Source organism: Phoenix dactylifera, unplaced genomic scaffold (genome assembly GCF_009389715.1).
Source record: "Phoenix dactylifera cultivar Barhee BC4 unplaced genomic scaffold, palm_55x_up_171113_PBpolish2nd_filt_p 000577F, whole genome shotgun sequence".
NCBI lineage: Eukaryota > Viridiplantae > Streptophyta > Magnoliopsida > Arecales > Arecaceae > Phoenix > Phoenix dactylifera.
Genome location: NW_024067979.1, coordinates 100,085 through 114,637, shown reverse-complemented (window position 1 = coordinate 114,637; position 14,553 = coordinate 100,085). Strand labels below are relative to the sequence as shown.

The 14,553-nt window shown below is 37.1% G+C and overlaps 2 protein-coding genes across 2 annotated transcripts; both read left to right on the top strand.

Moving 5' to 3' along the window:
- The first annotated feature begins 6,579 nt into the window (after nt 1–6,579).
- Nucleotides 6,580–6,954, top strand: LOC120106590 (flavonol 3-sulfotransferase-like). The gene has a single exon (XM_039119559.1). It carries the CDS (start codon nt 6,580–6,582, stop codon nt 6,952–6,954), a length of 375 nt encoding a protein of 124 aa, XP_038975487.1.
- Nucleotides 6,955–8,246: 1,292 nt separating this feature from the next.
- On the top strand, nt 8,247–9,856 carry LOC103697485 (flavonol sulfotransferase-like). The gene has a single exon (XM_008779353.4). The coding sequence runs from the start codon at nt 8,336–8,338 to the stop codon at nt 9,407–9,409; it is 1,074 nt and encodes a 357-aa protein (XP_008777575.2). The 5' UTR covers nt 8,247–8,335; the 3' UTR covers nt 9,410–9,856.
- Nucleotides 9,857–14,553: the final 4,697 nt, after the last annotated feature.

Genomic DNA, 14,553 nt, shown 5'->3' with positions numbered 1-14,553 from the left:
AGTAAATTACTTGAGAATAACAAAGAGAAAGAGAGATAAAGAAAAGATAATGGATATTATTCAAAAGAAGTAAAATCTAAGTAAAGGCAAATACTCCAATCTTAAGAAAAAGCAAAACAAGCATAATATATTCAGCACTTGTGTGAGCATTCTTTTGGAAGGATAAAATCCGTAATGAATTACACTTAAATAGAGGGAGAGTTTAAAGTAAATAGTTTAACCTTTCTATATTGCTCATCATAGGGATGGTGCCAATGGGGAGGCTAGTGGTAGTACCCGGCACTATTTGACCCAACTATTCGGTGTAGGGCATATTAGGGACGGCACAAGAGGGAGGCTAGTGGTAGTACCTCGTGCCCCTTCCCAACTCCACCGGATAGGGAGCAAATAGAGTATAGAGCATAAGAAAGTTAAAAATGAAAGACAAAGTAAATGAAAGTATATAAGAAGAATCAAGTCAAATTTTTAATCACTTGAAAACACACTTTAAGGATGAAATCAGTACAAAATTATATTTAAATAGGAGGAGTTTATTTGAAAAGAATTGATTTTGATCCTTGACATTCTTTTTCTTAATATTTTAATGCATGACTTAACACATGATATATTTTGCATATGGCATGATGTTCTGAATTATGGATTCTCAATATTTTGTAATGTTCCATGATTGGATAATCTGATTGAATGTTTGAAATACTATATGAAGTTATTTTATTTTATTATTGAAAAGAAATTTCAGATTTGTCGTTCACAATCATCTCTAAAATCTGAAAGTTGAATAAAATTGTAAAAAGGAGAAGAGAAGGATATCTCTATTTAGGAAAAATAAATTGATTTTGTTCTATCCTTCAACTTGCCTAAATTTGGTATATAATGTTCTAATTCGTACCAAAACTCAACATTAAATACAAAGATTCTGAATATGCTCTTATATGTTTGAAATATGTGTTTTCAATCGTAATGATTTAAGATGAGCTATAATGTGGAAGATACATATCTCAAATTATGATTTTGAAAGCCTCTATTGAAAATCCTATGTAATTCAGAATCTGATTTTGTATAAAAGCTTAAACTCCATATGATTTCTAAATAAAATCTTAATGTAAGAAAAACAGAATTAATTTTGATGCCTTTGGTTGATTGCTCCGATACGCATCCGAAACATATCATTTCTTATCTTTAAAGTGTACTAATATTGGTCCAAATGATGTGTCTTTCGATGATCTTGACCGTAAACAAAAATTTCTAAATATATGATCTTATTTTGATTTTAAAAAGATTTAGTGTGTTTCATGTATACATTGGTGAAAAACTATGATTAAGAAATTGAGTTCTATAAATATACCTCAATGATCATCTATATGTTTTTCTCTCCTACATTCTTAAAGACTTCCATCAGAATATATATAGAGTGAATAATCTTAAAGCTAGAAATATTTCAGCTCACTCAAATGATTCTAAAAGAAAGAAAATGTAAATGCTTTTGAAAGAAACTGAACTTCAAATGAATCATTTTCTGATTAATATTCTCTAAGATTAGGAGAAAGCATAACTTGTTCTTAAAGGATTAGAAAGAGTGATTACTATAAATTTTGAATAATTCTAGATCACTCTACATTCTCGATATCATAAGAAAGAATGATTAAAGAGAAATGCATCGTTTGAGGGGGAGCTTTAGATATTCAGTATATTATCCTAAAATTACTTTAATTTGATGCATACCTTGATTGATTTTGATGAACCTCCTTATATTGCAAGACTTGCTTTAATTATATAATAAGTTTATACCTTGAGATGAGTTCTATAAAGGTTGTCTTATCTCAAACATTAAGTCTTATGAAAATAAGCTGAAACTTATAGAAAATATTTTTTTGAGATTGACAATTTTATTGAACATTATCTTCAAATTCTAAACTCCTAAATGGAATGTTTAATTAAGGAGGAGAGAGAAATTTTTAGGAGGAGAGATCATATGGAGCTAAATCGCATAAATCCATAACTAAAGGAGAGAGAAAGAATACTAAATGAAAAGTGATCCTAATGCTCTCCAATATTTATCATCTGAAATTTAAATCTGAAAATTTTTACGATACACCTTGAGGCTTGTTATTTGGTTAGTATATCTTATGCATCAATCATGAACCAAATTGTAATTCAAATAGTTGATCTTAAGAGCCTCTAATTTAATGAAAAAGGGGGAGAATAACGTGTTGAATTTGCTTGAGTATCTTTTAGAAAATCTATTTTGAAATTCACTAATGAGTCCTAATTGGCTTGCTCTTTAGAACTTCAAATTTTATGCCAATTCATATTTTTATGTATCAAATTGTGCTTATTTTCTAAAAAAATAAAAGAAAGTCTTTAAATGAGCTCTAAGATGTATCAAAAATTGCATATTTTGGTATTTGTGCCCTAATATTCTTATTATCATAAAAGAACTTTGAAGTCATTAAGAATTAATGATCCAACATGATGATATGTTTTTCAAGTATATGAGTTTTGCACTTATACTCTGAAAATTAATTAAATTGCTCTCATGTTGATAAAATACTTAATATATTGGGCAAAAGATCTTAAATGAACAAGCTTTCATACTTATTATTGAAGAGAGGTTAGATTTCCATTCGCGCTTTCTTTGAATATCATTCATGGTACTTCTTGAATTAACTTGAGAAAGATTCCTCTTACACTTAATTTGAAAACTATCTTTGGAATCACATTCGATGTGTTCTGCTCTGAAACTATCTTAATTGGCTCTGATCTATGCTCATTAATCTTATTCTAATATTATTGCCTTGAGTTATATGATTCATATCCTTGCAATAATTTGACATGCAAATCAGAGTACAATAAGAAAAAGAAATATTTGAGTAGTCTTATCTTTGTGCTTAATGTTTCACTATCTTTTTGATGTTGTCAAAAAGGGGGAGAAATATCTAAATATATGTTCATAATGCTTTATGTTTTGAATTGAATACAAACCAGCTTAAATTTAGATATGTTGATTATGTTAAGCTGATTAAATCTAAAGCATTATCATGAAGTATGTTTTAAATATATATCTTTTCTACTTCATGCAACTTAGCTATGCACTACTTCTAGAACACAATATATTTTATATTGCATATACTCCAAGTTTTGTCATCATCAAAAAGGGGGAGACTGATGACCCAAAGATTGATTTAAAGATTGATTTTGATGATCACAAAAACCTGAAAGTATAAATACTAATGTTTGTGTTGCAAGGAGAAAGATATTTATTTTGCAAGGAACATAGCAAGCTGGAAGAACACAAGAAGGCCTCCAAAGCTCTCAAGAAAAGTTGGAAGAAAGTTACACTTCATTGGCCCAAGTTTCAAGTTCAAAGGACTCAAGTTGGAAGAGCAAATTCAAAGGAAAATCCAAAAGAATAGTCCTCGAGTCGACTCCTGGATAGTACGAGTCGACTCCAGGGAGAAACAAGGCAGAAACACAGAGAAGCTATTTTGGACCCTGAGAGCCGAGTCGACTCCTGAGGAACTCGAGTCGACTCCAATGGTTGGCAGGTCGACTCCTAAGGAAGCAAGAGTCGACTTCCAGAGAAATACAAGGCAAAAAGTCAGAGAGCCAATTTCAGACACTGAGTGCCGAGTCGACTCCCGCAAAGCCCGAGTCGACTCCGAGACAGCGCTACACCAAAAGACAGAAGACAGTGTTTTTGTCTCTGAGACTCGAGTCGACTCCAAGACAGTTCGAGTCGACTCCAAGACAGCGCTACTCCAAAAAGACAGAAGACTGTTTTTCGGATACTGAGAGCCGAGTCGACTCCGGAACAGTTCGAGTCGACTCCAAGACTGAACAAGCCAAAAGACAGAAGATCGGGAGTTCGGCCTCTGAGCGCCGAGTCGACTCCCAGAATTCACGAGTCGACTCGAGTGAGCCAAGTTGAAGAGTACATCTATGGATTCCTTGGGATGAGCCGACTCCAAAAGTGCAAGGTCAGCTCCAGATTTTGGCGAGTCGACTCCGGGTTAAGTCGAGTCGACTCCCAGTCGAGAAGACCACTTTAATTCAAATCTGGAACAGTTGCCGAGCCGACTCCAGAAAAGCATGAGTCGACTCCTGCTACAGCCGAGTCGACTCCAGATCACGCGAGTCGACTCCGATCCCAACGAAAATATTGTCAGGAGGTACAGACTGTGTCCAACGGCTCTATTTTTGTCTCTAACGGCTAGATTCTTGTTTCCACGCCATCTAAAGCTATAAAAACAAGAGGAGAGCTAGGAGAGAAGTTATGAAAGTGGGAGAGAACATTTAGAGAAGAGATCTCAAAGAGATTACAAGGAAAATCCTCCATAAGCACAAAAGGGCCATCCAAAGCGAAACAGAGAGAAGAAGAGCATCCAAGTGAATCCCAAAGCTTCCTCTCCATCCGTGTGCTGCCTCGGTGATCCTCTACTTCGTGCCAAATCAGAAGAGGGTCAAGTAAAGAAGAAGCCGAGTTCCTTCATCTTCAAAATTCGTTTGAGAGCTTCTCTTTACTCCATTTGTTTATATTGGATATATTTGCTTAGTTAAGAAGCTTGTACTTGCTTTAAATTCTTAGTCTAATATCTTGTAACTTGATTCAATCAAGGGATTGAATCAAGAGGTTAAGGTTTGTTGGTGAGCCAAAGGAAAACCAACGGTGTTAAGGTTTGTTGGTGAGCCAAAGGGAAAACCAACGTTGTAAGGTTGTGGTTGGTGAGCCTTTGGGAAAACTAACTGGGTTGGATTGTGAGCCCGTGAAAACAATCGGTAGGTTCTAGTCGGTGAGCCTGTGAAAACCGACCGAGTTCGTTGTGATCTCGCAAAACAACAAGTTGGGTTGTGAGCTTGTAAAACAACCGGCTGTAATCTGTAGGATTATAGTGAAATTCCCAAGAGGTCTTGGGGAGTGGATGTAGGTGCTGGGGTGCACCGAACCACTATATGTTTGTTGTGTTTGTGATGCTTTTTGTCATTGTCTATCTTGCTCACTTACTTACCTAGATAAATTGCTTGCTTAACTCTTATCCGCGCATCCTTTAGTTGCAAGCATATTCAATTTACTTAATCAAGTCTCATTCGATAAATCAACCTATTGCTAAGTTTAAATTCCACTGTGCAACTATACAACTTAGCATAATTAATTGAAAAGTGTTAGAAGTAGCTTAAAAGTTTTAAAAGACCCAATTCACTCCCCTCTTGGGTTATATCTACTGGGCAACACTTTTTATTTTCGAGGGTCGTATCGGAATCAGTTGAACCAGTCCATGCATGCCGAATTCATTAAGATGATGGATTTGGCCTCTTCTTAACGTCAGCAGAAGAGAGAGGCTAGACTGAAGAATAAAAAAGGTCCAGAAAAAAAAGGTCGGGTAAACAACCATTTTTCCTTGCTATTGTTGTCTTGTCCTTCCTTTATATAATGGAACTGCTCCAGTTGTCATCCATCATTCATTACATGTAACATTTTTTATTTTTAATTTTTTTTGAAAGGTGGCATGTCCTTGTTGAACTTACAATCTGCATGAATCAACCGGTGCTTATTGTTTTATATATATATATATATATATATATATATATATATATATATATATATATATATATTGACAGAATAACCATGGAGTGCCATCAACCATTCCAAAATGAATGATAGACAAAGTTTCTATATCACACCTTATTTCGATAAACGACTACAAAAATTCGAATTGAAAAAAAAAAATACATTGCAGAGCCGGATTAGGTGAAGCCAACTTGTTACAATAATATTCCGCCCTCCCGAAAAATATGTTTAATGAGAAAAGCCTAATAAATTAGAAAAATAAATCATTTTTTTGCTTATCTTCGCAAGTCATGAGCTGCGTGCAACCAAAAAGTTCCAAAAAATTTAGATAAAATTTAAACATTATAAATTTTAAAATTATTATTTTGTCTACTGTTTAATTCAAAAGTTTTAGAATTTTAAAAAAATTGAGACTTTTCCTTCTTCTCAAGAAGCTCAAAAATAAATTTCAAAAGAAAATAAGAGATAGGAATTGTTACTTTAAGTAAGATTTTCTAATTTCACCATGTAAAAGATTTTGTAGCATCTTCTATTACTATCGAAAACCAACTAACCCAAAATGCTACTTTGTAATTTCAAAGAATACTAGATATTATACGATACTGCAATTTTTATTTTTCAAAGTACATCCAAATACATCCATAATGAAAAAGCACAAAACTTCAATATCAAGCAACAAAGAATCATAAAACTGCAATATATGAAATATAATATATATAAGATTAAGCATGCAAACAGTTCCCAAAGATGAATCGCTTGAGGTGCAGCACAGATTGCAATTGAATGTTATGAGCAGAGTATACGACCAGTGGTGACAAACCGGATCCCTTTAGCTTTTGCTCTACAAGACGGTCCAACTTTCGAGACTTAAAACCAATTCTAACCATATCTATTTTAGGAAATGAAGATCCTAGTTGTTCCACTCGCTCGTGACTCCGTTTTATCACTCCAGGAGTTACCTTCATAGGCACAATAATTTAATGCGCCATAGCCGAGTTCATGGGCCGCAATCTATGGAGCCAATTCCATTTACCAAGGCCTTCGAGATGTTCTGTGAGGGCAATTGCCCCTATGGGCCGTTATGTGAGCATGTTCTCGAGTACTGGGAGGAGAGCCAGAGGAGGCCCGAGAAGGTGCTCTTTTTGAAGTACGAGGAGATGTTGGAGGATCCGCTGCGGATTGTGAAGCGGTTGGCCGAGTTCATGGGGTGTCCCTTCTCTCCAGAGGAAGAGAAGGAAGGGGTGGTGGAGGAGGTCATAAAGCTGTGCAGCTTTGACAAGCTGAAGAGCTTGGAGGTCAACAGGACGGGTAAACTGCATCCTGATTTCATCCAAACCAATGATTCTCTCTTCACGTGTTGTTTAGCTTGCTGGAAAGATGAGACATAAGCCTAAAACATTTATAGAGAGAACAAAACCTAGTTCTGCCGTTTTGAAGTCCAAAACTTAGCCAAAATGGAGAAGTCTGAATCTGTCTAGAAGTTTACTGCAACCAAGATCCTATTTTGGTTTTCAGCTTGTATCTGGAGTTCTAAAAGTCAGAATAATGCAAGCCCAGGTGTTTGGAAAGCTGAGAATGAGATCTAAAACTTTCGTAAAGGATCCAACTCCAAAGTGTATCATTTTGGTGCTCTAAATCCAGCTGGGCGTCGAGTAATAAAATCAGCCTAGAATTCCGGATTTCAGCCAGCAGATGCGGGGGAAATCTGTTTTAAAATTCAAAAAAAGGAGAATTGGTTGGGAGAAGAGGAGGGCCAGTAAATACGAGGGGGATGGCAAGCAAATAAGGAAGAAGAAAACTCAGAGAAACTGGAATTCCGAGAGGACGAAAGGCTAGAAATTCTAGAAGAAAAAAATAGTTGGAATTCTGGGAGAAAGAATGGAACGGAGGATTTTTGCAAATACAGAGTTTTTTTCCTTTTCTGATTTTTTTTTTATTTGCTGAATTGTTATTAAGGATGTTGAATGCGAAATTTATGTTTGAGAAATAATTGGATTGATTTATTAGTTATGATTTGCTAGTTTTCTTATCCTAGGGCTAGGACGTAGTTATTGAATTTTTGATATGAATTGAGTATGGTTGTATTGAATATCCTTTGTTAATTGCAATTTGATAATTTCGGTTTTCATTCTTGCATTTTACTGGCCATGAATTGCATGCTTAAGATGTTGAATGAAGTAACGAAAGTTGAAGTTCAATATTAGTTGGTGAATTTATCAAACACTGGCAGTGTAGTTTAGAAATAAATGCATACCCTTGTGACCTACATTCAAGAATTTCACAGATCATAATAAATTTATATTAATTTATATGATCACGAAAGTAGATATAGGATTAATATAGGTATAGGTGTTATGCCTTGAAAGAGAATATCATATTAAAAAAAAAGGGATTCGGTCATTGTAATTAACAGAATATTAACAATCAGATTTAAATTCATTGAAGGAATTCAATTGATGAAATCCAAGCCCTAGGAACCTTTCATATTTGATTTTTCGGTTAAGAAATTGTACTTAGTCACATCAATTTGGGGTTCTCTAAATAATAAAGAAAATTTATAAATTGATACTTGAATCGCCTCGTTGTGGAAATGATACTTTTTTTTTTGTCCTATTCTACTTGTCACGACCCATGCACTTGTGGTAGAATCTAGGGACTATCATATATCTATTCTATTTAGGGGATAACTAGGCCACCCCGGGAGAAGTAGAACCATAGTCCCTCCAAACAAACACCCGCTAGAGAGCACAGCATAGCATCCGTTTTTCAATGGCTGCTCAACCATCTCTTTGCAACAGCCCCCCTCCAATGGAGTCTCAAGGAAAAAAGGGTGCGGATCCAAGACCTCCTTCAAACTACACCGACCTCATCTCAACCCTCCCCTTGGAGGAAGGCTGGGCACCCATGCGCAACCGAAAATACCAAGGCTTTTGGATCCCCCAACGTGCTCTCACCGGCACCTTGGACATGCAGCAAAACTTCAAGGCTCGCCCCGACGACCTCTGGGTGCTGAGCTACCCAAAGTCCGGCACCACCTGGCTCAAAGCCCTCGCCTACGCCATCATGACACGAGCACAATACCCCTTCCATCACCACCCTCTCCTTCGCCAAAATCCTCACGAGTGCGTCCCTATGGTGGACAGAACCTACTCCAGAGGCCAAGCCCCAGAAATAGAAGCCATGCCATCCCCTCGTATTCTCAACACTCACTTGCCTTGCTCTCTCCTACCACACACCATCAAGAGCTTAGATTGTAAGGTCATATATGTCTGCCGGGACCCGAAGGATGTGTTGGTCTCCCTGTGGTACTTCAATAATGGGTTGAGGCTGCAATCTATGGAGCCAATTCCATTTACCAAGGCCTTTGAGATGTTCTGTGAGGGCAATTGCCCCTATGGGCCGATATGGGAGCATGTTCTCGAGTACTGGGAGGAAAGCCAGAGGAGGCCAGAGAAGGTGCTTTTCTTGAAGTACGAGGAGATGCTAGAGGAGCCTCTGCGGATTGTGAAGAGGTTGGCCGAGTTCATGGGATATCCCTTCTCTCCAGAGGAAGAGAAGGAAGGGGTGGTGGAGGAGGTCATAGAGCTGTGCAGCTTTGACAAGCTGACGAGCTTGGAGGTCAACAAGACGGGTAAAGTACTGCTTCCCAGTATCCCCCTAACCAATAATTCATTCTTCAGGAAAGGAGGGGCAGGGGATTGGAGGAATCATATGAGTTCGGAGATGGCGCGGAAGTTGGACCGCATCACCGAGCAAAAGCTTGAGGGGTCCGGTCTGACCCTCGGTGGTGTAGCTGTGAAAGCATCGGCGGCCATCAATGGTGATGACCAAGCTCTATTCTAGTCGCAGTTGTTTGTGATCTTCTTTTTATTTTTCGAATGTTTAGAGTGAGATTACATAAGAAGTTGCTGCAATCCGGTAACCCCCGCATGGCGTCTCTGTCTCTGCTCTTGCCGTCAACCTTTGTTGACCCCTGGGAGCGTCAATACGGTGTAGCTGCGAAAGATGTCTGTTACTTCATCCATCGACATGTCTTCGTGATGTTTTTGTCTCAGGCTATTAATGCTACATTTATATGTTTTATTTAGAATAATTGCTAAAATATAAATAATAGTGTGTCATATTGTAGTGAAGGGGCTGAAATGGGCCGAATGCAATTCGAGGCGACTGTGATTCGCCTTTGTATTTGAAAGAGTGAAAAAATAATTATTGAAATAAATCATAGAAATTTCACTAAATAATGAAGAAGTTTCTAGTCTGGGATATGAAGCCCAAGTGTTGTTTGTCCAACATTACCGGTCCTTTATTTATACCAGCATTTCTGTTTCCACTATGAATTATGAAAGCATTAAAAATCTTGATTGTAGAAATCTCTTTATCTATTAACCAGATGGGAAGGAGAAAACTCTATGATTTCCAACATCCAGAAGAAATGCTTGAAAAATCATTGCAAATTGGTGCATGCTACCTCATAAATTTCAACATAACTAGATTCTTCTGCCCTAGTTCTATTGTAGAAAAACATATCTTTTAAGAATTCTACCGCAATAAAAATTTCTAATTTATCTTTTTTAATTAAAGGTTTCATTTGTTCAAAACCTTTTTTATTGGATCCCCTGGCAAATTATTCTTTGCAGAAAAATATTGGAGTTGCATTTGATTTGGGTTTGAATGCTTACTTATAGTTTTATTAGTGAATGCTTATCTAAATAGTTGTTTTCATGTTTCCTCTTATTTAGCATTTCTAATTCTTGAACTATAATGTTTTATTACACAAGCATATGCAGTGTATCTAGTGTACAAAGAAAATCTGAAAATCTAGACATCATTGGAATGGTTGAATATAATATCATCTAGAAAATCTCCTAGATGGTCGACCTCTTCATCTGCATTCGGAATTTATTTTTCTTCACGAGAGAAATCTTCTAGGAACTTTTATATGAGATTTTATTTATAAAAAATGTAAGTATCTTACATCAAGGAGATAGGATGGAATGTGTTTTATTTCAGAAAAAAATGTACAAATACCTTTTCCACTTTTCTGATTTATATTTACACTTTTCATGATTTTTTGTGCCTAGAAACACGCCATGTGAGGTGCTACTAATCCGAAGGATACCAACCATGGCTTCAAATTAAAAAGGGTTTTTCCCTTCACCATGCACATGGGTTCCGTACCATTACTTCCTGCAAAAATAATAGCAGGCAGTAGTTGATGTTGTTGATGGGGGAACAAAGATGTATTTTTTTCTCTTATAAAGCCAACAAAGAATGACGACAACAAAAAAAATTAAAAATAAAAACCTGAAACAGCTGTCCGGCACCACACAAGAGGCCTTGCCCATGACTTATTTAATAGGATTAAATTGTTGCCTCTATCTGCTAGTTTATCTAATCCGTAGTGATCTAAGGGCACTGCATTTGGTATGCCACAATCCAAAGACCAAAATTTTCTAACATCTTCAGTAAATATGTTTCATATTCTGATAACATATTTAGGTTAGTAGACTAGCCAGAAGAGGTTTGGGCCCATTGACCCATGCATGCTTTGCGCGGATGGCGCAGAAGAAGACTCCGAATATAAGCCTTCTTCCTTTCCGATGCCGACGGACTCCAGGAGTTCGAGGGCAAGTTGAGCACGACTAGAACCCTAGGTTCTCATGTATAAAAAGGATATCCGGCCTCTTCCTCCTATGGACTCCACCACAGAAATTGCAAGTAATCACCATCGATTACCGAGCTTTTTGCCGAGTTTCTCCTTGGGGCCGGCTGGAAGGGGTTTGGGCTCGTTGACCCGTGCATGCTTTTTGTGTGATGGCGGAGAAGAAGACTCCGGTTATAAGCCTTCTTTCCTCCCGACGCCGGCAGACTCCAGAAGATCGAGGGCAAGTTGAACACGACTAAAACCCTAGGATTTCATCTTTAAAAAGGATATCCTCTTAGTCCTATGGACTCCGCCACGGAAATGGTGAGTAATCACTATTGATTACCAAGCTTTTTCCCGAGTTTTTTCTTGGATTGCCGCCGGAGAAGATTGTTGGATCACTCTTTTGGTCTTGCTGGACTTACGTAAAGGCTTAGAGAATCTAATTTCAACTACAATAATAAAAATCTAATTTCAACGATAATTAAGGTAGAAGATAGAATTTGAATAGTAGATGAGATTTTATAGGAGTTTTCCTATTTTGAATTATTTTATTAATTTTTATAAGTTAGTATTGAAGTCATAACTGCTGAATCTAGCTCTGATTGAATCTATAATTTGATGATATTCTCTTCTCCTTGTTGTCAAGCATCTTTGAACAAGGGTGGATCTAGAGGCCAGGATATATACTATGAGAGCTGGACCCCTAGCCATACCCATGCTTGCTGGTACAGTGGAGTTTTGTGCTCATCATCAACAGCCTGATGAATTCGACCCCTCATGCTCCAGAGGCAGATCCAACACCTACCAAAAACCTACCAAACCAACACGCCATGTGACTTCCCGTCTCTGTGCCCGTCAATAAATGGTGGTTCAGGAAACTCTTTTAGAATGCAGCAGAGACAAATCTTTTGCTACAAAGATGGAGCGGTTCATAATTCAGATATTCTTTTGTTACAAGTGGCTAGATCTTCGAGGATGGATACAGCTTACCTTCACATCCAACGACCCCTGCATAGATCTTAAAGCGATCCATACTCTATCATCCATTTGTCTGCGTAGATATTGGAGAAAACTATCATTGTTTCACGCTTCTCGAGTAATCAAATAGCATGTTAGGTGGTTGACTCAACGCTTAGCAAATAAATCAACAACCCTCTCAACAAATAAATCAACAACCCAATGATAATATCTCTTAAAACAAGGAATTAGTGGACAATTCTGAATTTACCGGTATTTTTAAAGATATTATTTGTTAGTATGAGATATTAACTAAGATATGCAAATTTATTTAATATATTATTGAATAGAATTGAGATAGAATCTAGCCAGGTTTGGCCTGAACCCAGCTTGAAAGAGATTTGGGTCTATAGTCCTAAGCCGTTCCATCAAGCTAAAAGCACATAACCTAACCCAAAGTCACGCCTACGTGCACATTGACATATTTGCCGAGACCACTAGTGATCACTCGCCCATACCTTTTGATTATCAAATTCAAGGGAAATATAATATATTGAATGTGACCTCCATTTTAATTTTCACCAAATAGAAAGAAAAAAAAAGAGAGGCCAATAGTGCAAATTTGAAATTTGTAACCACCTCTATCCCTTACCATACATTCTTGTTCAATGGCTGATTTGCTGCATAAAACAGCGATTTGCAATACCCAGTTTTCCAGTGTAAATGGGATGGTTATTTCCAAGTCCCCAGCAAAAAGAAATGTATCGATTGGACCAGAAATTTCTATGATCGTTTAACTACTAAAATAATAAATTTTAAATTCTAATACCAATACCAAGGCTTAGATATGTCTCTCACTGAACTCATCAACTTTAACTTATATACTTTTTTTTGATTGCGGCAATAATGACAAATCTATGATACGAGGATGCATAAGAGGCTCTCTCTTTTTTTAAAAAAAAAAAATATATAACCAAAAGTATGAAGGTGTCTAATAAAAAAAGTTGCACAGAATGTGTGGATTTGGACCGCAGTGCTCGCTGGGTATACTTTTGGGACAGCATCTTGGGCCTTCTTCCACATGTTGTGCTTATTTTTGGTAGAGAGTTAACCTGGCCCTTTCCGTTCGTGGGCTTAAAAGACTGCATTTATCTTACGCTACGGTGCTTTAAGTTCCGCTTCTAGTTATTCTTTGGCTATGGACCATGCCAAACCTTTTAGGAGCCAACTGATTTGCAGCGGAAGGCCCCAACGATGCCATAATCGATCGATCCATTCTATTTGATCAATTTTTTTTTAAAAAAAAATCATTAGAGACAATATTAGTTTTTCATCATATTTTCAGATTTTGTAGTCGAACAATCTTAGTATATTTTATTTTATTTTCAAATCAAGTTTCTCATTCTCAATCGAATTTGTAAGGGTCGTCTATATAAGGCTCAGGGTTTAGTTTGCAATGGATCCTTTTGCTTGATCAATATAACTTTCATAGAGTTCTCTTCCACTTCTCTTCTTCTTATTCCATGCGCTTGTTCTCTCTCAACAGCTAGCACATGGATGAAGCTTGCGTCATTATCCAGAGAGGTGGAGAGGATAGGACTTGCTTCATGAAATAGAATTATATCCCCCCTTACTTATCCCAATTCAATATAAAAGACTAGCTAGTTTTCCAGCTAAAGAATTGTGTTTGATAGTATAACAGCGGAATAAAGGCCTTATTCATGATTCTACCGCCTACCCAGTACTGTCTCAAAGACAAACTCTAAGATTAAGTTTGTACCATAAAAGTAAAATAAAATGCGTCCATACAGTAGTATTTATCTCCCAGCTAGAAGTTGGAGATGGATGTCGTTGGGGTGTCCCTCCTGATGAAACGAAGAGGTCATTCATACTTTGGGCTAGTTACATGGTATGGAGAAAGCCGCGAAGTAAAGCTAGCTTCATTTTTTGGCGTCTTTCTTATGGAAAGAAAAGAGTTGGGCCGGTTGAGATTGGGAGCTCTGGAAAAGAAACCTTTTTCTCTTAGAAGAAAGCTGCTTCTCGTAGGAGAGACCTTGGAGAAGGAAATCCTTAACGCCCCATTGCTTTAGGTGGTGAAGACAAAGGGTTTTTTTTTTGAAAAAAAAAGCTGGTATGATCTGGAACTGATGATAAGGTCCATCCTCAAATCCTAGTTTGTGGTTGTTCGCCATCCCCAAATCAGCACTCTAGAAGGGTTTTGAGAACCCTATATTGGGCGAGTCCACTCAATCTCTTGTATGTTGAATGTATCGTGTTTTGTGAGAAAATTATCATGCATCTTGAGAGGCGTTATTTCTTATGTCAACAACGTGGTATCTAATCGTACCGTGTCGCATTTGGTGCCAATTACGGAACTAATAGC

What these genes read in the sequence shown, in the direction of transcription:
- LOC120106590 (XM_039119559.1), top strand. Translation starts at nt 6,580, where the DNA reads ATGGAGCCAATTCCATTTACCAAGGCCTTCGAGATGTTCTGTGAGGGC.
- LOC103697485 (XM_008779353.4), top strand. Translation starts at nt 8,336, where the DNA reads ATGGCTGCTCAACCATCTCTTTGCAACAGCCCCCCTCCAATGGAGTCT.